The sequence below is a fragment of the Megascapheus bottae genome, chromosome 24 (genome assembly GCF_031878675.1).
Source record: "Megascapheus bottae isolate mThoBot1 chromosome 24, mThoBot2.hap1, whole genome shotgun sequence".
Lineage (NCBI taxonomy): Eukaryota > Metazoa > Chordata > Mammalia > Rodentia > Geomyidae > Megascapheus > Megascapheus bottae.
In genome coordinates, this window is record NC_143532.1 from 27,678,359 (window position 1) to 27,706,118 (window position 27,760).

At 46.8% G+C, this 27,760-nt stretch overlaps 1 protein-coding gene across 1 annotated transcript in view; it reads right to left on the minus strand.

Annotated features, from left to right (window-relative positions):
• The window catches only part of Gpt2 (glutamic--pyruvic transaminase 2), a 38,571-nt gene extending 13,419 nt beyond the window's left edge, over positions 1 to 25,152 (minus strand). Inside the window, exons 1-6 of the mRNA XM_090357687.1 lie at positions 25,055 to 25,152; positions 24,558 to 24,821; positions 11,918 to 12,007; positions 9,522 to 9,630; positions 7,439 to 7,572; positions 4,376 to 4,619 (exon numbers count right to left, since the gene is read on the minus strand). Coding sequence (XP_090213813.1) covers positions 4,376 to 4,619; positions 7,439 to 7,572; positions 9,522 to 9,630; positions 11,918 to 12,007; positions 24,558 to 24,800 — 820 coding nt within the window. The 5' untranslated portion in view covers positions 24,801 to 24,821; positions 25,055 to 25,152. The remainder of the gene's footprint in view (positions 1 to 4,375; positions 4,620 to 7,438; positions 7,573 to 9,521; positions 9,631 to 11,917; positions 12,008 to 24,557; positions 24,822 to 25,054) is intronic.
• Between the last annotated feature and the right edge of the window lie 2,608 nt (positions 25,153 to 27,760).

The window sequence follows — 27,760 nt, forward strand, 5'->3', positions numbered from 1 at the left end:
CATTGAAATATCATAAAGAGCAGAAAAATAAAACTAAAGCTCACCCCTCCTCTCCCTAATATGCACCAGTAGTGACATAAAGAGAGACTACAGTGACTAATATGGTAAGTAGGTAAATTACTGAGGTGATTTTCTGGAAATACTTTTTTCCCCAGACACAGAAAAGCTCTTTAAGGCAGAGACAGGGTTGATCCTGCCTCATTATCTACCCTCAGATATGACATTTAACGGTGTTCAATACATATTTGCAGAACACATGCTAAGTGAATCCAGAAACCAGTGTTAGTGTCTTCTGGGAGCTGAAGGGAAAGCTGGGCATTGTGAATGACCATAACGCGCAGGCTGTGGTTGTCCTGGGGTCAGACTCCTCCCCTTCAGGACTGGACTCAACACTAACAGGGAAGATAGCCATTTCAGAGGAATGAGTGCAAGCAAGAAGCCAGTAACCCACTGGCTCACATGACAGGCCACAGAAACAAGTAGCAAGCAACCGGAAATAGAATCTTTCTACAATATTTTCTGCGACTTTGCTAGAGTGGCTGGTATGCTCACATTATCCTCTGGAAAAGCACTGCTACCACCACCAAACTTGCCAATTTCTTTTTTTGTTGTTGTTGTTTTGTTTTTGCCAGTCTTGGGCTTGAGCTCAGGCCTGAGCACTGTCCTTGGACTTTTCTCAAGGCCAGCGCTCTACCACTTAAGCCTCAGCACCCACTTCCAGCCTTTTTTCCATGTATGTGGTACCAAGGAATCGAACCCTGGTCTTTGTGCATGCTAGGCAAGCACTCTATCACTAGGCCAAACTCCTGGCCCAAGCTTGCCAATTTCTTTCAGAAGACTGTTTCAAAGCCAGGTCCTGGTGGTTCATACCTAGAATCTTAGCTACTCAGGAGGCTGAAATCTGAGGATCATGGGTAGAAGCCAGGCCAAGCAGGAAAACTCCATGAGACTCATATCTCTCATTAACCACCAAAAATCCTGAGGTAGAGCTGTGGGTCAAGTGGTAGTGCCACCAGCTTTGAGTGATAAGCTAAGGGACATAGCTCGGGCTCTGAGGTCAAGCTCCAGCACTAGCATACACAGGCACACCCACAGATGTGCATGTGCATGCATACACACAGCTGTTTTTAAAGTACATATGTAGTATGTCTCATGTTTGTCATTGCATAAACATAATGTAGTATAGTACATAAACTGTTACTTTTTGTTAAAATGCTTATAATCTTGTCTACAAGAAAATTATACATATGTAACTTTAAGAACATGATACGGTTTAGGGTTTCTGTCCTGAACTATTATTTTGTGTGTGTGTATACTGGTCCTGGGGTTTGAACTCAGGACCTGAGCACTATCCTTAAGCTTCTTTTGCTCAAGGCTAATGCTTTACTACTAAAGCTATAGCTCTACTTCTGGCTTTCTGGTGGTTAAGTGGAGAAAGACTCTCATAGACTTTCATGCACAGGCTGGCTTCAAGTTGTGTTTCTCGGATTTCAGCTTCCTGAGTAATTAGGATTGTAGGAATAAACCACCAAATTTCTTTATTGGGCATGGATGCTGTCCCTTAGCTTTTTCACTCAAAGCTAGCACTTTACCACTTGAGCCATAGCTCTACTTCCAGCCAGCTTTTTGTTGGTTAATTAAGATAGTATAGAGTCTCTTGGACTTCTCTGTCCAGGCTGGCTTCAAACACTGATCCACAGATTTCAGCTTCCTGAGTAGCGAGGATCCTGGTCCTAGTTTCTATGAGGAATCAGCCATTGTTCTTAGAAATAATGGGGAAGAGAGGACAGAGCACAAACTGTTTACAAACCCTCCTGGTCTTGCCCCACCCCCAGGTAGGTGATTCCACAACTGTTAAGCATATCCTGTTAAGGATTTGAGCCTCAGAACATATAAAAAATACATTCACAAAATACCAGGAGAACCATAAAGGGACACTGACAGAAGGGCTCAAATGCCTTCAGTCTAGGCCAGGTATATATCCCTCCTGTTGATTCAGCACACAGTAGGCTGAGCCAAAGGCAGACTGTCTTAAGAAACAAAAGAAAGGATAAAGTCCTCAGCCTGGTAGAGGAAGTGAGATCAAATGGAGGCAAATAATCTCATTCCTACAAATGAACATATGCAAACTTTCAGATAAAGATACACAGCTTATGTCTCCCTAGTGGATGAGCAAAGCTGTCACTCAGAGCATTCCCACCAAGCCACGAATGGGACAAACACATGAACAGCGATGAAAGGAAAGTCATGTGTATAATTAGAGAGGTCTTAGCACAACTCTGCTCAACTGAAGGGGATATGAGATACAACTTTGATCTAGGCTTGTAAAGGGGCTGCCCCAAGAACCCTTAGCAGAGGTTGGGCCCAAAGAATTCCCCTGTGAACTGACTATTGCTTGTGCCTCACTTCTGTGAGGGTATATGCGAGCCAGAACTGGCTGCTGATTTTACTGGTTTAGGGACATGAGCAGGTGGCCTAAGTACACAATCAGTCTAGGAGTTCAGGGGAAACCATGAGAACTACTCTCTTCTCAGCTGCTCAGTTGCTGGACAGCTGAAGGCCACTCCAAGGACACATTTTTTCCTGAGAGGAAATACAACCCAGAGGACAGTAGAGCTGAGGGATGGACTGAGACTCTCCAGACAAGGCTAGAGATCCAGGTGGCATGCTTTACCCCAGGACTTCACTGCTCTGTCATCCAATCCCTTTAGACTTGACTTGGGTTTCTGCTTGAAACTACAAGAGTAATGGCTTAATATCTCAATCCACTTGGACTAGCTTAGCCAAACAGGTAAACTGTGTGGTCTGACACAACCATCCCAGGAGGGCTTCTATTTTCCATTCTCCCTCGTAAAACCAGATTCTGCCCACTTATAAAGTTGCTCTTTATTCAAATTATTTAATGAGTATACAGTCGTAAGACCTTTACTTGAAACAGGAAAATAATTTCCTCATAGCTAGCTAGGTGAAAAAATTCGTGTAAACACCTGGCCAAAAAAGTACTACTTCAAATGTAGGCTGTTTGTAGTCTACATGTGATGATGCTACAGGACTGGCTGTTTGAAGTATAGTCCACCAACCACCAACCTAAGCACTGCTTAAAACTTCAAATTCTTTTTTGTGGTCAGTTGTGGGACTTGAACTCTGGGGCTGGGCATTGTCCCTGAGCTCTTCAGCTCAAGGCTACCACTCTACCCTTTGAGCCACAGCACCACTTTCAGTTTTCTGGTGGTTAATTGGAGATAAGAGTCTCATGGACTTTAGTGCCTGGGCTGGCTTTGAACCATGATCCTCAGACCTCAGCCTTCTGAGTAGCTAGGATTACAAGCGTAAGCCACTGTGTCCGGCTAAAAACTCAAATTATTAATCTATACCCAGTTCACTGACATCAAAATTTGCAGAAATTGGGTCAAACATACCTATTTCAAAATGCCTAAGTTTGAAAATCACTGCAAGGGACACTGATGCTTGAAACTTATCCCCAGAGAGTCTGGGGTAAGGCTTAGTCTTGAGATGTCTTCACAACTCCCTCGTAATTCTGACCTACAGCCCAGGTTGCGTGTGACTCTAGAATCACTTTCTCACAGCCTCATGAATTGAGTCTCCATCCTTTCCCTGAAGGCAATGGGAAAATAAACCAGTGCCTCACCAGCTGCACCCCCTTTCTGCACTCAGGAATTCAAGTGGTGCTTTCAGTTGATTGAAGCATCATCCAATGTTCCGGAGAAGCAGATTCTACAATGAACTCCAACGCATTTGGGCCCAGATCCAATTTATCTCAACAAAGGAGAAAAGAGAAGCCCTTGTTCTCTGCATACAAATAGTACTGGAGGCATATGAAGCCAGCAGCCCAAAAAGATCAAAACAGCCACTCAGAACTGAGTACTGGGGGAGGGAGAGATGTTTTTTCAGCTTCCAGAAATAGTTTTGTTTTGGGTTTTTTTGGCTTGCTTTTGTTCTGAATATGGCCATTTCCTTCTCGGGCCTCAAGGTATGACATAGCAATGCTGTCCCAAAGAGAAAAATGTGCACACCAGTCTTCTAAAAACTGGTTCAGAAAAACAAGTGGGAGTGGAAGTAAATGAAGGCCTAGGATCAGTGATGACGGTTTGTGCATGAATAATCTCAAGGAGGCTAGTCTTGGCAAATGGGAGAACAGGAAGAAGAAAGAGAACTGGTCCGAATAATACAACCCTGCTGAACTGTGTTTACTGACTCTCTGGGGCCGCCTGCGGAAAATCATAGTTTATTTTAGCAAATCCTAGGATTGGATTGGGAAACCGGGAACAGAGAGGATCTCACACGATTTCGTAAATACCCAGTACCTCAGCCACCCTCACCCACTAAGAAAATGGCAAAGGCATTCAGAACAGACCTGTGGGGTTTCCAGGGTTGATGATGCAGAGCACCTTGGGGTCACAGTGGTCTTTGGCCTCCTGCACTGCCCGCCGGAGCTCATTCACATTGAGTGCCCAGTTGTTCTCTTCATCTAGGTAGTAGTTCACTTGGATGGCATCAAGCTCAGAGATGACAGCGGAGTAGAGGGGATACTGAGGGATCGGGATCAATACCCCTGTCCTCGACTTGCCACCACCAGAGACAAGGATCTTCAAGATTGTCTGCAATGGAGAAGTCACTGCTAGAGTCTCCCTCCCCTTCTCCCAACCTTTGGAAGCTGAGGACCACACAAATGTGATCAGCCTGAATTTCAGCCTTTCACCTGAAAATTGCTTCACATCTGAGTGTGTTTCCTCATCTGTAACATAAGGGCTACTCTAAGAATAAGCAAAAAACACTATGACTTTCCCAGCATAGTGTGTGGTATGCAGATGAACACTCAGTACTTGTTAGTTTTTTTAATGCTTCCTAAACAGAAGTCCTGAAACCAGCCCTTTCTCAGCCTTAGTCTAACTTCAGCCTGAGAGAGTGCCTTATCTAGAAGCATCCGTTGTCTGTGATTGGAAAGACCCAAGAACAGTTGAAATGAGAATGAAATACCTGTTTACTGCCACCAGATGGAGATTTCACCTGTTTTCAAAGGTAAGCAGGGTTTGTGTAGAATTCCCGAGAAGCCAAACTGCGGGAAACCAGTGGGGTGTTGAATTCCTTGACTTAATAAGCCAAAACCTTCTGTAGGGAGAAGGCTCCCTATTACACACGGGCAGAGGTCCTATTTTCAGACTGCTCAGTTGCTTACTATAAGAAGGTCACCAATTCCAGGGAAAAGGGGTTTAAAATTGAAGCAACAGAGCTCACTGGACATTGATGCAAGTGATCTATACAACTTGTAGGTAGAGACCAGAGTGAGGAACTAGGAGAGAATAAGGGGATAGAAGGCACTGTATGAAAGGAAATGTACTCACTCCCTAACTCATGTAGTTGTAATCCCTCTGTACATCACCTTTATAATAATAAAGCAAATCAAACAAATTTAGTATTTTTTTTTTTTGCCAGTTGTGGGGCTTGAACTCAGGGCCTGAGCACTGTGTTTGGATTTCTGTCAAGACTAGAGCTCTACCACTTGAGCCATAGCACCACCTCCAGATTTTTTTCTATGTATGTGGTACCAAGGAATTGAACCCCGGTCTTCGTGCATGCTATGCAAGCACTCTACCACTAGGCTAAACTTCCCGCCCCAAAAGATTGTTTTAAGGTCACCAGATTGCAAAATGCAAAAAAAAAATCTTTTCACTGAATCTTGTAGATACCTCCCTTTCTTCCTCCAGGACCTGGCCAGTATTCTGATTTTCAGAGAATGGAGATGGGGCTTAGTGGTATAAGAAATGGAAGATGCTATAGTTGGGGGCTGGAATTCCAACATCAGAATCCTAAACATCACAAGAATAGACACAAAGCTGCTCAGCCACTTAACATCTCTGGGCCTATTTCCTTATGAGTGCAAGTAAGTTTAACGCATTTTTTTGAATGGCTTTGGGGAAAGAAATCAAGTACTCAACATCAAAAACAGGAGTCTGAGGTCAGGAGATAAATATAGCACTACTAAGGAAAGGACCAGATAGCACTCAGCTCCCTGAATAGAGAGAATAAATGGTCGACAGCACCTAGTACTGGACTAAGCCCCAGGGAGGAGTCTGACAGAAGGAGGCAAAAATGAGCATAGCTCAGTGGCAGAGCACTTGCATATCAGGGCGAGACCCTGGCTTCCATCTATAGTATTGAAGGAGGGAGGGAAGCAGTTAGAGGAGAAGAGAGAAGACAATAGAGAGGTGAAAGGGAACAGGAGAAAGGGGATGAGAGCAAAGGTTTCCCAAGCCCACGATTTCAGACTCCTTTATCCCCAATCCACGGCTGACCCCCAATCCAAAGCCATCTAATCTCTCAATCCTTAATGTTCCCTCACATCCCTGGACAGGCCAAAGTTTAAACTTAATATTGAATCAATTGTCTTTTTGCCTTTTTTTCCTGTATGCCAGTCCTCAGGTATGAATCCAAGGCTTGATCGCTGAACCTTAGCTTTGGTGCTCAAGGCTCTTGATGTTCTAACACTTAAACCATTTCTCCAATTCCAGCTTTTTTGGTAGTTAACTGAAGATATGAGTTTCATGGACTTTTCTACCAAGGCTAGCTTTGAACTGTGAGCCTCAGATCTCAGCCTTCTGAATAGCTAGGACTATAGGCGTGAGCCACTGGTACATGATGCCATTCTTGGTATATATACTTCAAAGATTCCCCAAAATTCTTAAGACAATAACACAAATCCTGACCATGGCCTCTAGGCCTCTGCAGGGCCCAGCCATCACCTTCCTCCCCAGTCCTGTTTCTGCTGTCTCTCACTGCATGTCCTGTCACTTTCCTCCTATCTCTCTATTTCTAAATGTTACACTGATCATCTTAGAACACACCCTCTTCTCCAGGCTCCCCACTTCCCTCTGTATCTGAGCCTTGCTTAGAAAAGCCTTCCTGACCCCTCCCACCATACCACCCAACAGAATACTTCTGTTCCCTCCTATGACACTTTGTCCTCTTCTGAGTAGAAGAGAAACTGAAAACTAGTGATGATATGTAAATAGACGTCACATAATAGTTATCTGCCCAGCACTAGTGTGGAGGCAGAAGCCTAAATGACGTGTTTGGTTGCTCAAGATCTCCCTAGCACCTGGCACAGTGCCTGGCAGAGGAGGAACTCCAGTACTCGCTGAGTGACAGGCCAAAAGGCTACCCTCCAGTGTCCCTCGACTCCTCTCCAGAGGTCCTGCTGGTATGTACTCTGGAGGGAAATCAAGGCTGCAGCAACAATCTGGTTTATGAAGTCTAAAAGGTCAGTACTATAAGCTATCAGGACAGAAAGACCAGAGTGTAACTCCCTCTCCATGCCCATTATCTCCCTGATAGCCAGCTAATTATCTAGACCTTCACATACAGGGCTCTGCTTCATATGAGTGAGCAGTAGATAAGAATGGATTATACCCACACGTACAGAAATGCCATCGCTAGCTCCAGTGGTCAGGTAAATGTTATCTGGGTCTGCAGGCACGCCACCATCTCTTCTGGTGATATAGGCTGCCACATCTTCGCGGATGCAATTGACACCCTGGCTAGCACTGTAAGACCCTGAAAAACAGCAAAAGAGCAAGTAGAGGCAGGGTGTCTGGCTCCATGGTGAGAGAAGGAACATGGATGGGTGTTGTCTAATGTGGAGCTGAACTTCACTGCTCTAGGCCCTGTAATTGTAGCAAGCATATCAACCACATATCCATCCTACATTCTTCTGTTCATCCATCTACTCACTCAATATTTATTGAATACCTATTAGGGTTAGCATTAGTTAAGTTTTACTTTAAACCCTGGTTTCTTTTATCGCTTTACCTCCCATTACATCAGACACACCTAAGGCCAAATCCCTCCTCTGCCTCTTCCCTGGGGCTTCCAGGAGTCTTAGATCTGTAGGGTCTTTGAAAAGTACCTTTGTCCTCTGGGTTGAATATAGGGGTCAAACTGGAAAAGGAGCATGGTGAGCAGGACTCTGGACTGCTCTCATCTGGCCAGTGGTGTAGGCCTAGGCACAAAGCGCACTGGCCAGGGTCCAAGTTTGGCCTAGTGGTAAGAGTGCTTGCCTAGCATGCATGAAGACTCAAGCTCAATTCCTTGGTACCACATATATAGAAAAAAGCGAGAAACGTGATGTGGCTCAAGTGGTAGAGCTCTAGCCTTGAGAAAGCCCAAGGACAGTGCTCAGGCCCCAAGTTCAAGGCCCAAGACTGGAAAAAAAATAATAAAAAAGGTACCGGCCCACAGCCCGTTCAGACTGTCAGACAGAAAGGCAAGGGGCACTGGTGCCTGCCAGTGAGAGATACTATAAGGATAGTGCCCCCAGAGAGGGCTGGCAGTACAATCACAGCAAGACAGCCAAACACAGGACTCTCAGTAGAGCGCAGAGAAGGTTCAGGGGAGAGGCAAGGAGACTGAGGTTGGGGTGGTGGAAGGGAGAGACAATCCCTGGCTGAGTAAAGCACAAAATTTCCCATCTCACATTTGGGCTCACGTTTCAGAACATTAGAGCACATGTCCTAAGAATGCTTTATGAACAACTGGTTTCCTCAGGGCAAGGCAAGTTAAATTTTCTGTGTAGGCGTTGGGATAAGGAGTGAGGCAAAAATAAACACAGGAAAGAAAATGAGATGAGAACAAAGAACTAGAGGCCCAGGGGTTGGAAATCCATCCTGGCAGGGGAGGAAGAGAAAATATCATTTTCATATCTATGGGACAAGTTCCAGGACCTCCCCTGTAGAGGCTTCTGGGGCCTAGTGTTCTGCCAGGAGGGTGGTATGGGCTAGTTTCCACAATGGCAAGGGTGACAGGAGCCTGGTGACACTGAAAGGGCAAATCAGATTGGAGGAAGCCACAAGAGGAAAGTCACAGCTATGTGCTAGTGGCTCACACCTGTAATCCTAGCTATTCAGGAGGCTGAGATATGAGTGAGGATCGCTGTTCAAAGCCAGACTGGGCACAAAAGTCTGTGAGATTCATCTCCAATTAACCACCAGAAAACTGGAAGTGGCACTGTGGCTTAAGTGGTAGAGTGCTAGCCTTGAGCTGAAGAGCTCAGGGACAGTGCCCCAGTCTAGAATTCAAGCCCCATGACTGACGACGACAAAAAAAAGGGGGAAGTAACAGGGACCTTGGCCACTTCCTTTCCCCAGAAAGGGGCAGTCACCTGGTTGAGGGCCACAGAAAGGCTGAAAACTGGAGCAAAGTTAAAACACTGCATGTCCTCTCAGCTAAGGTAATCACTGTTTGTACGTTTGCTAGCTAGAAATCCCAAACTCAGTAAAATGAGGTGTCCAGTCCCCGCCAAAACTCAGAAAACAAGGAGCACAGTAAGATTTCTTTCCATACTCTATTAGTCAGCCACCTCTACGTATAGGCACGGAGACCTTGACCCTCTCCCTCCCCTCCCCTCTCTCCAGGCATTGCCCTTTGTTCAAAGATGGAGCCAGACCCACTCAGGATACCCATGTCCATTTCTTATCCCTGGGGGACTCAGCGAGTTGGGGCCTTACCCAAACTGTTTCCACCACAAGCCTGTAGAATCCGTCGAGCTCGTTTTTTAGCATCTTCTGGGAAGTTAGGGCTGTCCAGCAGGTTTGGGTAGGTGCAGAGTGCCATTACCTAAGGGAACAGGCAGGCTGAACCCACTGCGGGGTGCAGGGCACCAAGGAAACTAGGGATGGTGGATTAATGAAAACTCCCAAACCAGGGCTACAGCAAATCTCTCCACCAGGACTGAGCCCATGGGGCGTAGGGTGAGCAGGACATCAGGCTCTGGGGGAAAGCTCTTTCAATGCTGTAATATCCCAGCCAATTTGGGGGGACCCGAACTCCCCCAGCAATAGAGTCACTAGCACTCAGTGAACTGAGCTAAGAGTCAATTTAATAGCAGCGCAATGACTACTCTCCATCTTTGGGGGTGATGAGAGCAGCCCCGAGCTTCAGTGGGGGCTGAGCTTTTAAAGGTAAACACCACACATAGGTGATCATAACTACATGCAGGTGGTCATCGTATGTCACCTTAGGATGTCCACAGTCAACAAGGATGGAACCACACACAGGTGGTCGCAACCACACATAGGTGGTCGAGCAGGTTAAGCAAAAACCAAACAATATGGCAGCTAAGCTTGCCAGGTTATTACAATGCCAAGAGCCAGAGGTCATTATGAATGACCTTGGTCCTGGGGACCAAGCATAAGTTGCCATATGAGGAAGCAAAGAGATTCAGGGTGCCACAAAGCTGTTGGGCCCAACTTGTCCATAAAGGATTGTAAGTTCAGACATCTAAGGCCTTGAGAACCAGGGGCCTTTCTGATGGGATGCCAGGACTAGTGACAGCAAAACCCAGCTGACAGGAACATGGCTGAGGCCCTCCCAGCCTAGCCTCCTCTCCCTTCTTCTCTTACTCACACTTAAATCCTGGGAAATCTTTCTTATCTCTGGGATAAGCTCATAAATTAGGATTAAGCAAGGACACGTGTACAAAGGTGCCAGCAAAGCCCAGCTCATCGGGCAAGTCTCCGCTGGCAGCTGAGCCAGGTGCACCTAAAGAGGGTGGGGTTCTTGGCTCACAGCTCTGACACCAGCCAGGTGACTTTCCAGTCTTTCTCTCTCTGCACAACGAACAACAGTGTGGTTTGCCCTCTGCAACACTTATGACCACGATAGGAGACACTTGGAGGCTGCAAGTGGCAGCACTCTACAGGAAAGTCAACGTTTACTAGGACCTTGGGTAGAGCTGGATTTAAAGCAGGGTTTGACAGACAGAGACGAAGCTTTGTTTTGGTGCCAGAACCCCAGGCGCATGCACACATAGACGTTCTTCTGAGAGGCTGTATTAGCCCCTCCCTCTGTCTGGCACAGCCACTGTTTGTTCTTTCCCCTTCTGTTTGGTCTGTTCCATTTCCCATGGTGGGGACTCGGCTATCCATGGCAGCTGGTATGCTTTGAAGGTCAGCAGTAGAGGACATAGGACATTCTTTAGACCACTATCAACTTTGGGTGCTGAGTCAACTCCCTCAGGTTTATAGGCTGTGGGAATGTGGTCTCCCAGCCCCTTTGGGCCTTCTGTCTCCCTCCCCCCAGCCCCCACCCCAAGGGAGAGACAAGAGCATTCCATCTTTGGGTTACCTCTACAGTGGGAGACACAAGTAGTAGGGGAATGGAGTGCTCTGCCCTGAACTCCATTGGCTGTCCTAGCTTGTGAACCTTAACCATACACAGGACTATATTTCTGTGTAAAACAGGCCCAGTAAAAGCTTTCTAAGCTTTCAGCAGCTTTGAGCCTGTGGTGGTGGTCTCTCCGCCTGCTTTCCTTCTCTGCAGTTCACCAAACCACAGTTTCAGCCCATGCAGCATTCTTGTGGTGTTCAAACAGAAGCACCGAAACCAGCTTCTTCCTCTTAGGGCCCTTAGGAGTGAGCTGGCCTGGAGTGAGGCAGCCCGGGGAGCAGCATGTGACAGCGGGGTCACAGCCTAACGTTCCTGCCGGCTGGAGTGGCCTCAGTCCTCCACAGCAGTCCTCTGGGGAGTTTGGCTTGCCTAAAACCACCTCTTGTAAGCAACACAACCAACATGAAAACCTGGGGGTCTTCTCTGGAGGGGGGTTTCCACTTTCATACCACCTTTCAGCCCATTGGGATGCGGTTTTCTGCCTAGCTCCTGACTACCTAACCAACATCCTCTCTAACAAAGCCAGGATCTTGCACTATGGAATGAGTCTTTCGGTGGGTCTAAGGGAGAGGACATCAAAGACCAGTGAGGGGGGCTGGTCCTTCAATGACACCTCCCTGAGAGATTCTGGTGCCCCCTACATCCTCAAGAGCATGGGTAAACAAGGAGGCAGAGGCTGAGCCCGCATCCTATGCCAGTCCTTCCCAGCAACCTCTGTTCCCAAGGGCTGGCTCACCTGTCGAAGAAAAGTGATAGGCTGCTGGCCCATAGCGTGGGCATCTCCAATATTAGCACGGATGACTTCAGTGAATGGTTTTTTTATACCCTAAGCAGAAAGAAGGCAACAGTTGGTTATAAAAAGGTTCTCACAGCCCAGATTCCTGAGGCTAAGTCGTGTTCCTCCAAGATATTAATATGCAGGCCTATTTGAAGCCTTGCCAACTGTCAAGTCTGGGATATGCGTGGTCCCCTTTAGCCATCACAAATACTCAGGATGAAGTAGTATTTATCACATTCTACAGAAAAGGAAATGGAGGCTGAAAAAGGCTAAGCAAACATTATGTAATTGATAAAATACAAGTATGATTTAAACCCAAGATTATCTTAACCACTATGCTCCATGGCCTACCACTTTTCTGAAAAGCTGGATAGCTTATGTGCCTTGAGACAGCTGCAAGCCCACCACTTGTCCTCTAACAGAACAGCTTAAAAAAAAAAAAAAGGCTCTGCAGGGTAGGGCGTAGTGGTGCCATAGCCTTTTGGTGGCTAATTGAAAAAGAATCTCATGAACTTCCCTGCTTGGACTGGCTTTACACTGTGATCCACACCTCTCCATTTCCTGAGTAGCTAGGCTTCTAGGCATGAGCCACTGATGCCCAGTTGCTTAGGAAGTATGGGGTTGGGGTGGTCAATTGAAATCCTGTCTGGAAAACAAGACTAAAAGCAAAAGGGATGGAGATGTGGCTTAAAGGGTCTATGCCTAGCAAATGGGAGGACTTAAGTTCAAACTTTTTGCCAGTACTAGGGGAAAAAAAAAAAAAAAGACTGTGGGCTAAATGTGATTTTAAAAAAGGCGGGGCAGGCAGCCGAGTCAACAAAGACCTTACACTCCCTATCCTACCCCCTGCCCCAACACAGCTCCACTGCAGCAGCTTAAGTAAATAACTTGATGAATTGAGTTTTCTCTACAATCCAGGTAATATGCATCTACCAGGAACTGTCAAGTGTTATTCTCTTGCAATCTTGACTTTGAAGAACAGAGGCCATTTTTATAAAAAGCATCAGAGATGAGAATGAAGAACAAAATTGCTGCCTGAGCAATGTGTTTTGCCCAGAAAAGACTCCTAGTGATTTGCTTAGAGATCCATGGATGCCCCCAGGAGATGAATGAAAGACACCCCAGCTGCTGAAGAGGCAAAAATGAGGCTGACAGAGGGCTATAGAATCATGGACGCATGGGAAACCCACACAGCTAAATGATAAATCTAAAATTAGCTCCTAGAGAAACTGAGCTAACAGGTTATAGGACCTCCCAGGGTGGCTGAAAGGATAATCTGAGCTAAAGATATAAAAGAGAAATAAGGGCCTTATACAGGGCAGAGATGGCAGTGCCAAGGGGTAGCCCTGGTGAAAAGAACTGACCTTTTTTCTTTTTGTTTGGCCAGTGCAAGGGCTTGAACTCAGGGTCTCGAGCTCAGGTTCAGCTCCTGACTGGTGTCCTGCCTCCAATCCTGCATTTTTCTGGTTAATTAGAAATGGACTCTGATTTTTCTGCTCTGGCTGGCTTTAAACCATGATTCTTAGATCTCAGCCTCCTGAGTAGTTAGGATTATAGGGCTGAGCCACTAACACTCAGCTGACCACTTTTCACTTAGGATACCCTAAGTACAAAATTTAAAGACACAAATCTATGATTTTGATACTTGTGTTTGTGGTACTGGGTTTGAACTCTGGACATTGGCTTGAACTCAGGGTCCTTTTTGCTTTCCATTCATGGCTAGCACTTTTTATCACTTGAACTACACCTTGGCTCAGCTTCATTTTGGGGGAGGGAGGGGGACAGAGTTTATTGGACTTTTCTACATAGGCTGGCTTTTAACCATGATTCTCAGGCTCAGGGGAGTAGCTGGGCATCCAGCTCTGCTCTGGTTTATTTGCTTGCTTGCTTGCTTGCTTGCAACTCTATGTGTATGCTGGTCATGGGGTTGAACTCAGGGCCTGGGTATTGCCCCTCACATTTTTGTTGAAGGCTAGTTAGCGCTCTATCACTTGAGCCACAGCCTTTTTTGGTGGCTGATTGAAAATGAGTCTCATGGACTTTGCTGCTTGGACTGACTTTGCTCTGTGGTCCACACTTCTGTTTCCTAAGTAGCTAGGATTACAACAGGCATGACCTCAATGCCAGAAAGCTATTGAGGTTTTTTGAGATAAAGTCTCACTTTTTGCATAGGCTGGCCTGGACTATACTATAAGCTATTTACATTTCCTGCTGTAGTTAGGATGACAGGCTTATACCACCAGACCAGCTATTTCTGTTGAGCTGAGGTTCTCACAAACTCTTTTTTGGGGGATAGGGGGACGGTTGGTCTGGTCTGCAATCATAATCCTCATGATCCTCCCTCACAGCTGGAATGATCGATGAGCCACAGGAGCTTGATATTGTCATTATTTCTTTTACACAATGCATGAATAAAAAGTAACTTTTAATACTGCTGCTTAAAAATTAGTAACATACACTTTAAGTAAAAACCAGTGGGTCTGAGAGACAAAAGCAACTACAAAACAAGTTTTTCTTACTCTAGTTTGTCACTCCTAAATGAGGCACAGTGGGCTAAGGAAAGCAGCCCACAAATAGCCTTGGATCTTCATACATAGGGTCCAAGGCTTTGAAAGTTATATATCTTGTGAGTAGGATAAAGCCCTGAAATCCCCTTCTATTGAGCTCTTATGGGCTGGCCAGTGTGGAGAAAGAGTCCTAGGAAATCAACAGCAGCCAATACCACACACTACACACCAGGCTAGGCTAGGGGGCTGAGGCACCCTGGAGAGACTCAGACTGTAGGTATGGGAACCTAGGGCTGGCAGGGAGATTATTCAAGTCACAACACAGCTGGTGGCACTAGCCTGAGCCCCTGCTATAGGGCCCTTTATTAGTCTAAATCACCCCAAGCTATAGGCCCATTGCTAGCTGAACACAGGTCATTTATGTAGAGACCCCCACACACACCCCGCACCCCTTTTTCAAAAAGGAATAAATGTGTCACATCTGTGAGGGCCAGGACCAACACACAGCTGTTGTATACTCTTGGGCTTAGGTCCTAGGCCAACCCAATACAGGAAGAGAATAATACCTGAAACAAAGCCCTGGATGTTCTTTTCCTGTCTCCCCACCCCTTGGCACTGCTATGCAAGTTAAATTCAGAGCCTGTCAACCCAGACTCCTTTCTTGGGTCTCAGAGTCTACAGGCCCTAGGCAACTACTGTGATGGATGAGCTGGGGGCAGGAAATTGGCTCCCTTCAATGGGCAAGACAATCAGCCTTCCCAGCCAAAAGCAACCAACTCGGAGGAGACTGTTCTGGACAGACACCTACATCCAAGCAAACAAGATTCTACATGAGATGGGAAATACCAAGTAGCCCTGGGAAGACTCCTGCTCCTGGTGATTCCTGTAGGCCTGGTAGGTATACCCAATGGTGAAATTTCCCCCAGCCTAACCCAGGCCCCTAAAGCCAGGTCAGAAAGTCTGAAAAGCACATAGCATCCTTATAGCATGCTCTTAGACCATGCTAGAATCTACTTGCCCAATGCATCTATCTGTACACATCCCACCCTGAACTGTTTTCCAGTATGGCTCTGAAGGAGCCCAGGGAAGGCTCCCTCTTCACCATTTTTGGCTTAGTGAGGGTCAGCTGAGAAGCCCCATGGGTTATGACAGAAAAAGAGACTCCAGCCAGATGCCAGTGGCTCATGGTTATAATCCTAGCTACTTGGGAAGCTAAGACTAAGTTGATCACAGTCAGGCCAGGAAGAAAAGTTCAAGAAACGCTGCCCCTCTCAACCCATAGCTAGGTGCAGTGGTATGCACCTATCTTCCAAAGCTATATGAGAGGCTGAGATTGGTAAGGTCACAGCTGCAGATCAGATGGGACAGAAAAAAGTCTATAAGATTTCATCACAGTAGAAGGAAGCTGGACACGGAGGCATAAGCCTGTGGTTCAAGCAACAATGGGAAGCCTAAAGTAGAAGATCCATGGCTTGGATCTAAGTGAGAAGCATGACTGTCTCAAAAATAATCAAGGGCTGGGGAATGTAGCTTAGTGGTAGGGTGCTTGCCTTAGCATGCATGAAGCCCTGGTTTGGATTACTTAGTATCACATAAGCAGAAAAAGCCAGAAGTAGTACTGTGACTCAAGAGGTAGAGTGCTAGCCCAGACTTTGAGTTCAAGCTCCAGGGCTAGCTTTTTTGTTAGTTTGTTGTAGATAAGTCTTTCTCCTGCCCAAGTCGGCTTGAAACTGCAATCCTCGTATCTCAGGTGGCTTAGCCTGAGTAGCTAGGCTTACAAGCATGAGCCCCCAGCACCCAAATTAAATATGTGCAATCTTTATGTATCAGTAAACCTAGGAGAAATAAGAACAAAAGTTTCTTTGTATAGGAATGGCTCTTGTCATTTCACAAGACACGTGGGTATGATGTTTACTCCCCAAAGAACTTCCCATTCCTTCAACAATACTCCCAAATAAGGGGAAAAAAAAAAAGGAAAAGAAACCAAAACAAGTATCTACTGATGACCCATGCCCTGATAAGAAAAGAAAGTGGTTAGCAGGGGGTAGGAAGGAGGTCTGATTGGCCCCAGAAATATTGTGTGAAAGGCCCAACCCCTGATTCCAAATAGCCAATGAGTGGGATTGGAGCAGACAGGAAGTCCTACAGACAGCTCCACAAAGAGGCTGAAACAAAATCCAGTCTGAACCCATATCCCTGCCAGAGAAGGAAACAGGTGAAGCACATCATCTAGCTCTGAGAGAATATGAAAAATCTGTGTGTCTGTATACATGCCTATAACAGATTAGGTGAGAGCTCAAGGGACAAGTTTCCTAAGTCCTAAAGTAGTGAGGGATGGATGGGTGTAGGCCCCCTGAAAATGGGATCTGGGTGACAACCGTAAAGGCCAAAATTTGTTAGGCAGAAGTAAAGATCTACAAATCAGATCTTTTGTGAAGCAAGGCTGAGGCCCACACAGGAAAAAGCAAGCCCTGCAGCATGTCCTCGGTCCAGAGAGGATAAGAAAGGAGGAAGAGGAAAGAACTGGGGGTGTGGCTCAGTACTAAAGTATCTGCCTAGCAAGTACAAGCTTTTGAGTTCAAGACCTAGTACTGAGTGGTGGGGGGAAGGGAGCCTCAAAACAGGCTAATCAGGGGTCCAGCACAGCTCAAGCAGGTCTAGAACTCCTGGGCTGATCCTCCTGCTTTAGCCTCCTAAACAGCTGGGACTACAGGCCTGAGAACAAAGACCAGTAATAATTGTAATTGGCTCCTAGTTATTCAAAGCATTAGTATTTCTTTGTAAGGCAGCTATTGAAGAAACGAACATAGTTTGACAGAGACCAAGTTTTCTATGAGTCTGAGGCCCAGAGTGCTAGAAAGAGTAATATCACAGGCATTTTGGGGACCCCCGAACCCTCCAGCAATAGTTACCTACAACCAGCACTTGGTGAACGGTGCTAGGAGTCAGTTTAATAGCAGCGCAGCGGCTACTCTCCACCTTCGGGCTGATAGAGAGCAGCCCTGACCTTCCATGGGGCTGAGCTTTCAAAGGAGAGCACCACACACAGTGGTCCTGTTCCCCAGGAAAACACCACACGCAGGGGTCAAGCAGTTTAAGTAGTTAAAAAAAAAGCAAAAAACAAAACAGAATTAGCTCATCCTGACAGGTTACTACAAAGGCAAAATCCAAAATGCTAGCCCCAGGTGACTGAGCCCAGGTGGGTCAGTGTGGAGGTTTCCTGTTGAAAACCTACATCACAGTTGTAAGGTTTGCTGAAAGGAGACCACCATGTGGTTCAGGCAAAAAAGGATTTAAGGAATGCCTGAACAGATAGAACTTTTTAAAATTTTTGCCAGTTGGGCTTGAACTCAGGGCCTGGGCACTGTCCTTAGCCACTTTTTGCTCAAGGCTAGCGCTCTGCTACTTGAGCCAGAGTGCCACTTCCAGCTTTTTCTGTGTATGTGGTACCGAGGAATGGAACCCACAGCTTTGTGCATGTGAGGTGAGCACTCTATCATTAGGCTATACTCCCGGCCCCAGAAAGAACTTCTAACCATTTACCATTGTATTGGACAGTATGCTGGATGCATAGCCAGCAATGGTAAAGGTGTGAAGTTCAAAGTGGGGTTCCTTCAGCTTCTCGCAGTTTGGCTGGAGGAGGGGCGTTGAAGGAAGGGTCAAGCAAAGCACAAGGTGTGCGCTCCTGTGCTATCCATAGGCAGGTTATCCTAACCTTGGCCTCCTAGCCCCTAACCCCAGGTGGGGTGGCCTGGCCGAGGACACCACTCTTGGCCTGAAAGAAACCATAGACCATTTTTTATTTCCTGCTTCCTTGTCAAGGCCTATATAAATCCACCCTAAAATCCTGTCCCTCACACAACCTCCAAACCCCCAGGAAGGTTGGTGCCCGTTCCTGGTAATAAACAATCCTAGCTTGTTGACAATCAAGTCCAGCCTATTCTCTTTCCATTCTCCTAACAAGTTTTCCTAGTTTGTTATCCCATTTTCTTTATTTTAAAGTCATATTTAATCTCTATGAAAATGACCCACCAGGGCTTGGCACATGCAAGGATACCAACTTCAGTTTTTAGCTAAGGACACTGACATGGGATACACTGTTTTAGCTGTTTGACATGCAATGCACAAGCTGTGCTTAGTGTTTTTCCCAAAGTGTACTTTTATTTTTGTTTTGTGGAGGGGCCTTTTTTGCTATTTTGCCCAGGCTAATTTCTAACTCATGGGTTCAAGTGATCCTCCTACCTCAGTCTCTCAAGTAGCTGGGACCCAGGTGCTCACCACCACACATGGCTTATATATAACCCTAGAACAGGCAACACCATTCCTGTCTTCACCTTTGCCAAACCCCAGGTGCCACCCCCAATAAAGCAAGGGAAAAGGAAGTGGGTTAAGAATTGTCAGATTTTTTCAAAACTCCTTTAATTGCAGCTTATTTTTATGCTGCTGCCAATAAACACTAGGAACTAGGCAATTAAGACAGGTTCCCCCCACCCACCCACCCCCTTGAGTTGCTGTCAGAGGAAACAGGACTCCCTAAGGACAAACAGCTTGGGCTGGAGGAGAATGTGCCCCCTCACACTCCTTAGCCTCCTCTTCCTCTCTTCCTTCAGGCTCATCTGTCACAGGAGCAAAAAGGATGAGGATTCTGTCCTTCCTGTCAAACACCAGAACCACATGTCAGCTAAACTGCTTGCGGAACGCCTGCTGAAATAATTCCATATGGCAACATAAGGGTCCCACAATACTTTCAGAAAACTGTAAAGCTTAGGGCAGAGAATCCTGGGCCAGCCAAACTACATATGGAATTTACCTCATCACCCTACTTATGAATTCTAGTCCATCCAATTTTACCAAATCATACCCTTATAACGCCCAACTCAGATCACTACTCATCAAAACAGAAACACCAAAGCTGTGCAAAGCCAGGCAAGAGATAAAAATAATAATAATAAAAGGAAATTGCTTTAAAATATAGCTTTCTCAGAAGGGGCATTGTTTGAGCTGGCAAAGAGGGGCAATCTTCTGAGAATGACAAGATTAAGGGAGTCTTTACTGGCAAGGTTAGGGCTATATTTCTAGTGGCTCAATTAAGTGAACAGGGAGGTACAAGCTTGAATGCAGGCACAAAAGAATGTAGGTAGACAAAGAACTCGGGGGCAAGGGGAGTACTATGGGGAGTTAAAAGTTCTTTTTTTTTTTTTTTTTTTTTTGTGGGTCATGGGGCTTAAACTCGACCTGGGCGCTGTCCCTGAGCTCTTCAGCTCAAGGCTACCACCCTATCCGTATGCATTGTCCCTGAGCTCTTCAGCCTAAGGCTAACGCTCCTACCCTTGAGCCAAGCCCCACTTGCCTGTTTTCTAGAGGTTAATGGGAGATAAGTCTCAGGTCATTTTGTGCCGGGGCTGGCTTTGAACCTTGATCCTCAGATCTCAGCCTCCTGAGTAACTATGATTACAGGCATGAGCCACTGCACCTGGCTTGGTGGGGGTTAAAAGTTCTAAGGGATATAGTACATTTGTCTTAAAAGTCAAAGGATATAGCCGTGGTACTCACTAGACTATCTTGAAAATGAACTATACAACTTGTAGGTAGGGATGGGAGGGAACAACTGGGAGAGAGACTAAGGGGGGAAGGGGTGTCATTGTCAAAAAGAAATGTACTTGGGCCCGGAGTTTGGCTTAGTGGTAGAGTGCGTGCCTAGTATGCACGAAGACAGGGTTTGATTCCCTGGTATCACATACATAGAAAAGCCAGGAGTGGTACTGTAGCTCAAGTGGCAGAGCACTAAACTTGAGGAAAAAGACCAAGGACAGTGCTTAAGCCCTGAGTTCAGTCCCTCAAACTGGAAAAAAAAAAAAAAGTAATTTTCACCCAATTTATGTAACTGTAACCCCTCAGTACATCACCTTTATAGTAATAACAACATTTTAAAAATCAGGATGGCCAGGTGCTGGTGGCTCACGCCTGTGATTCTACCTACTAAGGAGGCTGTGATCTGAGGACAGCAATTCAATTCAAAGCCAGCCCAAGAAAAAAGTCACTCACAAGCCCTGTGCCAGTGGCTCACACCTATTGAAGGACTGATTGCTGCCTGATTCCTTCAGGTCAAGCAAGACACCAGGTACAAAGGAACAAGCTTGGCCATATGCCTGTCCCCATGGTTATTTTAATCTACATGGGCGTAGCCCTTGGCCCCCAGGTGACCACAGCATCCCAGGCACAGCATTCCATTGTGAGCCAGGCCAAGGACACTGCCCTAGGCCTCCAAGAGACCATAGCCCTTTTTTATTTTCTGCTTCCTTGTTAAGCCTATATAAGCCCACTCCAAAATCCAGTTCTGTGCCCTTCCCTGGCAATAAAGAGTCCTAGCCAGTTGACCATCACGTCCAACCTATTCATTTTCCTAATACCTAGCTACTCAGGAGACTGATCTGAAGGGTAAAAGTTCAAAGTTGCCTGGGGAAAAAAGCCCATTTTATCTCCAATTAACCACCAAAAAAGTAGGAAGTAAAGCTATGACTCAAAGTGGTAGAGTGATAGCTTTGAGCAAAAAAACAAACAAAAAAGCTCAGAGACAGTGAAATACAAATACTGTATTCCATCTTGGCACTTTAAGTTAATAGAAGATGGGGACTTTCTGAGAACTCTACATGTGACAGAGGACATACTTTGGATTGCAGATGTTAAGTTCTAGGAAAACTTATTCTAGATAATTGGGTCCTGATTGGCCCTGATAGTTCCCCTGAACAGCTTGCTTTGCTACATATAACTTTTTTTTTTTGGTGTGGGGGGGTGGGGGGGGTGGGGGGGTCAGTCATGTGGCCTGAATTCAGGACCTTGGCACTATCCCTTGGCAATCTCACTCAAGGCTAGCACTCTACCACTTGAGTAACACTGCCACTTTCAGCTTTTTTATTTTCTGTTTATGTGGTACTGAGGAACTGAACCCAGGGTTTCACGCATGCTAGGCAAGTATTCTACCACAAAGCTACATTCCAATCCTTGTATAACACTTTTGTTATGATTAAGTATCCTCATCTAGTTTGCTCTATGCATATCACTTTTGTTAGGTTTAAATTCTTACTGTGGTTATATGGTTTCTGTCTTTATAGTTTTGTCCTGGGCTGGGAATATGGCTTAGTGACAGAGTACTTGCCTAACATGCATGAGCCCTCAATTCAATTCCTCAGGACCATATAAAAAGAAAAAAAGTGACACTGTGGCTCAAGTGATAGAGTGCTAGCCTTAAGCAAAAGCAGCTCAGGGACAACACCCAGGCCCAGAGTTCAAGTCCCAGGGACCTTTCCCAGGCCCTGAGGTCAAGCCCCAGGACTGGCAAAAAAAAAAAAAAAAGCTTTGTCCTAACTGCATTTAAAACTTCAGGTCTTTGAGACCTGCAGTTGTCTGCTTTCTAACAAAGACTCCCAATTCAATCTCTCTGTATCTCACAAATGAATTCCTGTATAACAACAACACCCAGGCCCTGAGTTCAAGCCCCATGACTGACAAAAAATAAAAAGTCCACTTCACAGACTTATCTTCAATAACTAACAAAAAGCCAGAGGTGGATATGTAGCTCAACTGCCTTGAGCAAAAAAGCCAAGCAAGATTCCAAGACCCTGAGTTCATCCCCCATTACCTACATGAAACAAAACAAGAAATGATGGCCGAGAAACTCATGACAGCCCCTAAGCCATATCCTTGCTGGAAACCCTTCCTGATGACCCAATCAAAGCACACCATGAAGTCCTGATCTGGTCTACCTATTCTTCCATCTCATATACTTTCCATATCTCTTTGTCCCATTAAGTCTACTTCCAACATTAATCCCCTTTTCCAAATCCCTAGAACTTCCTAAGGTCTTGTCTTTGTTCACAGGACTACTTCCACTTGGAAAGTTCTCACCTTTTCAATGCCTGCTGAAAAATCCCATCAATCCTAAGGGATTCGGGGAGACTGAGGGAACAATAGGGCAGTCAACTCCCTAAAAGCAAAGACAGCGCCTTCATCATCTTCACACTTTATGGAGCCAACAAGGAAGTAGCTGCTTTGCAAAAGGTAGATATAATTCCTGCAACCCCTCCCAGCTCTGGAGCCAGAGAAATCAGCCATGACATGATAAATCAGGAACAAAAATTTTAATCCCAGCTTTGTTTTAGCCAGGAGACTGTTGTCTCAAGAGAAGGGTCAGGAGCAAAGCCCACAGAGACTTAAGATTTCTGCCAGTGCTGGTGGCTCATGCCTGTAATTCTAGTTTCTCAGGGGGCTGAGATCTGAGGATGGACACCAGCACAGGTAGAAAAGTACATGAGCCTCTTAGTTCCAACTACCAAACATTCAAAAGTGGGGATGTGGCTCCAATGGTAGAGCACCAAGCTTGACAAAGAAGCCTAGCAAGAGCATGAGGTACATGCTCCAATACAGGCCCAAGTGAAGGCAAGAGAAAGACATGCTTTCTTTCCTTGGCCCACCTCTGAGCCAAGCAGGAACAGAAAAGTTCCTGGCTTTCTCTTAGCCAAGCTTTAAACTTAGCCCTTCTAGGAGTCAGCTGCAGACACTGGACTCTGACTTGTCCAGCTCCCACCCTTTTGAGTCAGCAGAACTGTGTGTCCCAACGAGGACACAGCAAGCCACAATCTCATTAGTCTCACAGCACTGAGAATGGGGGACAAGTGTCATTGTCCCCTTGGGACTTCCTTAAATGTACTCAGGGACACTATGTATATGACCACTCTGCCCTGGAAACATAGGGATCTGGTGTTTCTCTGGTAGCAAAATCATGCAACCTGTCCCTCCACTCACATTCTGGGTCAGCTATCTTAAGCTAGCATCTGTGTAACTATTTCATTGGCTCTTATAGATCTTAGGTGTGTTTCCTTTTTTAGATAACCCTTTTTGACTCTGCCTTCTGAATTCTACCCTGGTTAGAGCTCTGTATCCTAGCAGGCCCTGGTAGTACATGCCTGTAAGCCTGTGGTCCCAGAGTTCAGAGGCTGAAGTGGGAGGATTGCAAATTCAAGACTAGTCTGGGCACACATAGGGCACTCTGGGCCAATCTAAGCTACTTAATCTCTAAAGCAAACAGAAGTGCCAGGTCTTGGTTGCTTATACTTTTAATTCTACCTTCTCAGGAGACTGACCTGGAGAATCTCAGTTCAAAATAAAGACTCCATCTCCAATGAACAGGCAAAATGTTCAAGCGGAGGCATGGCTCAAGTGGTAACATAGTACTCTTGCCAAGCAAGAGCTCCAGGCTCTGAGTTCAAGCCCCAATAAACTCAATATCCCACAAGTGAATGTCTTGTACCTATTCCTGTCACCCTAGTAGGGAGGCAGAAATCACTCCTGGCAGTGTTGGCCCAAACCAAGATTCCAGCCAGCCACCAAGACAAAGATCCAGGATCACTAAATAAGATCCAAAAGGCTTCTCCAACTGATTGATTCCCCAATCTTGTGGCTGTTCTCTCAGATAATTAGCTGGTTAGTCCAGGCTCTGGAGGAACATAAAAGGAATTCTGCCCCACCCTCCTCTACACCCCACTCTTCAGGGAATCATAAAAAGCAAAGAACCAACAGGCCTCCTGGCAGACAAATCTTCAGGAACAAACTCCACAGCCTCCCTCCTTCCCCCTTACTCAGCAGGGCTTCTCCCAGTCTATCCTCCAGGTTTCTTTATTTAGTAAGTTATTTTTTTATTAAAGCACTCACTAACTGGAACTCTACCATATGGGTAGAAAGGCATTCTATCACTTAAACCATACCTCTTGCTTTTCTTCCTCCAGGGGATCTTAGTTCCACAAGGGTGATACACATAAGGAACATGCAGTTCCTGGCAGCACAGGCCGCTCAATAACTGAATACAATTCAACAAGTGAACCATTTAGAGGCCTGACTTTGTGCCAGGTGATGGGCACTAGTGAGTGGAGGAATGGAAGGACAGCGTCCTGTGGTTTGAGTCAAGCTTGGCAGAATGAAGGAGCTGGCCACAGATCGGGGACAGTCTGGCAGGGGGACCACACAGAAGCTGCTATCCGCCCTCCTCCCCCATCACCTCCCCCTATCCATTCCCGGGCCTCCACGCCAGCGCTCACCCGCTGCAGCTCCAGCTCGATCTCGCCGGCCTTGAGCACGATGGGTCCGCGCACGGCGTACTCCACTGCCTTTACCTGCGGGTTCATGGACTCCAGCGTGAGGATGCGCTCGCGGGGGCTGCGCTCCGACCGCACCTTGAGCACCGCCGAGGCCTCGGCGGCCGCGCTGCTCTGCCTACGGCCCCAAGGGCCAGGGATCCGGGGGCGGTAGCCCCGCCGGACCAGCGCCACGGTCCGCTGCATCGCGAGCCGGCCGTAGGAAACCTTGGCACAAACAGAAAGACCAAACACGTCCCGCACAGCACAGGACGGACGCCCCTCCCCTCCCCCGACCCAAGCCTCGCCAAAGGGCTCTTTTCATTCAGCAAAGCCAGCGTCGCTCAGCCGCTGCTTATCCAGCTCCCAGTGACTGGCACCCTCCGCCGCACCACCGCAGCACCGAAGGGTTGCACAGCGGGGCTTGCAAAGGCTGCATCCAGAGTGTGCATGCAACGTGCCTGTCGCCGCCTGGCCGCCCCTCACCGCGCCGGGCTAAGTCGCGCGACTGAACTGCTCCCAGGATCCGGCGGCGCCCGCAACCGCATCCCTGCGCCAAGCCTGCACCGCCCGGCCCTCGGTGCTCGCACACCCACCTCTCGAGACTCCACCCCCTGCCGGCGCGCTACCTTCTGGGTCTTGTAGTCCTTTTGGCTCTCCCCCACAGCCGCTGCGGAGAGCTAACAAACTACAAATCCCACAACGTCTGACGCTGCCCCTGACGGGGGCCGGGCAGGAGGCGGGAGCGGTCGTCTTCCCGCTGCTCGGGGCTCTTTGTCCCCATGGAGAGGATGGAGAATCCTTGGAGGGTATGCAGGAGTTGGTAGGAGCTGTCCTGTCTGCTGCTTTGGTGAATTTAGAGCTCTTTGCAGCTTCTCCTTGGACTTCCCTCCCGCCTCCCTCCGCTCTCACCCTCCAACACCTGCAGTACAGAGGCTGCTAGATAGTGCAGTCCTCACCCAGAGTTTCATCATCCAGGCCACACGCGTGCCACTGGCTGCTCATTGGCATCTGGTAGGAAGTTAGGCGTTTGGGGGTTGATTGTGTCACCCGACCCCTTTCTCAGCGTCAGATCCCTGTCAGCAGAAACCCTCAAGGGCTGTAAGAATGACCACATACCAAATGGCTACGGCTTTTCCCGACCACTGTCGGAAACCCTCACCCATCTTGATTACTCCTATTTAATTTCCTTCCTTGTTTACACATGGTTCACTGGCTTCTAGTTGGCTGCCCTGTTACCATCAACACTCCCACTTCTGTCAGCTCCAGAAGAGCAAGGCCAGTGTTTTTTTTTTCCTTGTACATTGCATTCCTGGCACATAGTAGGCCCTTGGTAAGTACTGGTTGAAGGGTTGAGGACTGTTGTTACTGGCGAAGGGATCTCCAGACAGTAAATTCCCTGGCTTATGCAAAACAAGTGTGAGCAAAACTAAGTAGTGCAGCTACAGTAGAACAGAAGATGCCAGGTCCATGGAGATAGCAAAAGAGCAGACAGAGAGCACCTGGATCTCATTACGATACCAAAACAAATGGGGTGGAGTCACTTCCCTTCTCTCTGCCTCACACTCTTCATCTGTAAAACAAAGTGGTAACTTGAATGGCCTCTACTGTCCTTTTCTATCATGAAAATTATTTGACTCTAAGAATTTTTAGGTACAAAGAGAACACAGAGCCAGGCGTGGTGGCTCACCCCTGTATTCCTCGCTACTCAGGAGGCTGAGATATGAGGATCAAGGTTCAAAGCCAGCTTGGCCACTAAAGAACATGAGATTCTTTATCTCCAATTAAGCTCTAGAAAATTGGGAAGTGGGTCTGTGGGGGTAGGGTGGAAGCCTTGAGCTGCAGAGCTCAGGGACAGCGCAGAGGCTCAGCGTTCAAGCCCCAAGACTCCTCCACAAAAAACAAACAAACAAACAAACAAACAGAGCTTCCAGACTCCAGCAAATGCATGCATTCACAGTAGGCTTGTGAAGGGCAGAAGATATTTCATAAACCCAGCATTGTAAGGAAAAAGGTGGCAGGGAATTTTAGTTTTAATAGTTTGCAGACAAGGTCTAGGGTGTAACTAAGTAGTAGAAAGCTTGCCAGACTAAAGGTTCAACTCCAGCACCACCACAAAAAAAAAAAAAGAAATGAAAAACAAGCCTGGGACCTGGCGTTTGGCCAGGAGCTTGCCTAGCATGCACAAAGCCCTGGGTTTGATTCCTCGGTACCACATACATAGAAAGTGGTGCTGAGGCCGGGGAGTTTGGCCTAGTGGTTAAAGTGCTTGCCTAGCATGCATGAAGACCCGGGTTCGATTCCTCGGTACCACATACATAGAAAAAAGCCGGAAGTGGTGCTGAGGCTCAAGTGGTAGAGCTCTAGCCTTGAGAAAGTCCAAGGACAGTGCTCAGGCCCTGAGCTCAAGCCCAGAACTGGCAAAAAAAAAAAAAAAAAAAAAAAAAGAAAGAAAGTGGTGCTGAGGCACAAGTGGCAAAGCTCTAGCCTTGAGAAAGCCCAAGGACAGAGTTCATGCCCTGAGTTCAAGCCCTATAACTGGCCAAAAAAGAAAAAAAGAAGCCTTCCAGGAGTGTGGCATAGTGGTTGGGTACTTGCCAAGTATGCACGAAGCCCTGGGTTTAATTCTTCAGCACTGTAATATCCCAGCCTTTTGGGGATCCCGGAGCCCCCCAGCAATAGAGTCATCAAGATTCAGTGAACGGAGCTAGGAGTCAGTTTAATAGCAGTGTAACGGCTACTCTCCACCTTTGGCTGACAGAGAGCTGCCCGACCTTCTGTGGGGCTGAGCTTTTAAAGGACAGTACCACAAACAGGTGGTTCTGTTCACCAGGAAAATACCACATGCAGTTTAAGCATTTTTTGCAAAAAAAACAAAAATGGAATTAGAAAACTAATCATGAGAGGTTACTACAGGTATGACATACACAGAAAAAAAGCCAGAAGTGGTACTGTGGCGCTGTGGCTCTAGTGGTAGAGCGCTAGCCTTGAGAAAGACCAAGGACAGTGCCTGGACCTTGAGTTCAAGCCCCAGATTGGCAAAAAAAAAAAAAAAGCATATCGGGAAACCAATGGTTCATGCCTGTAATCCTAGCTATTCAGGAAGCTAAGATCTGAAAATCACCATTCAAAGGCAGCCCAGCCACAAATGTCCAAGAGACTCATCT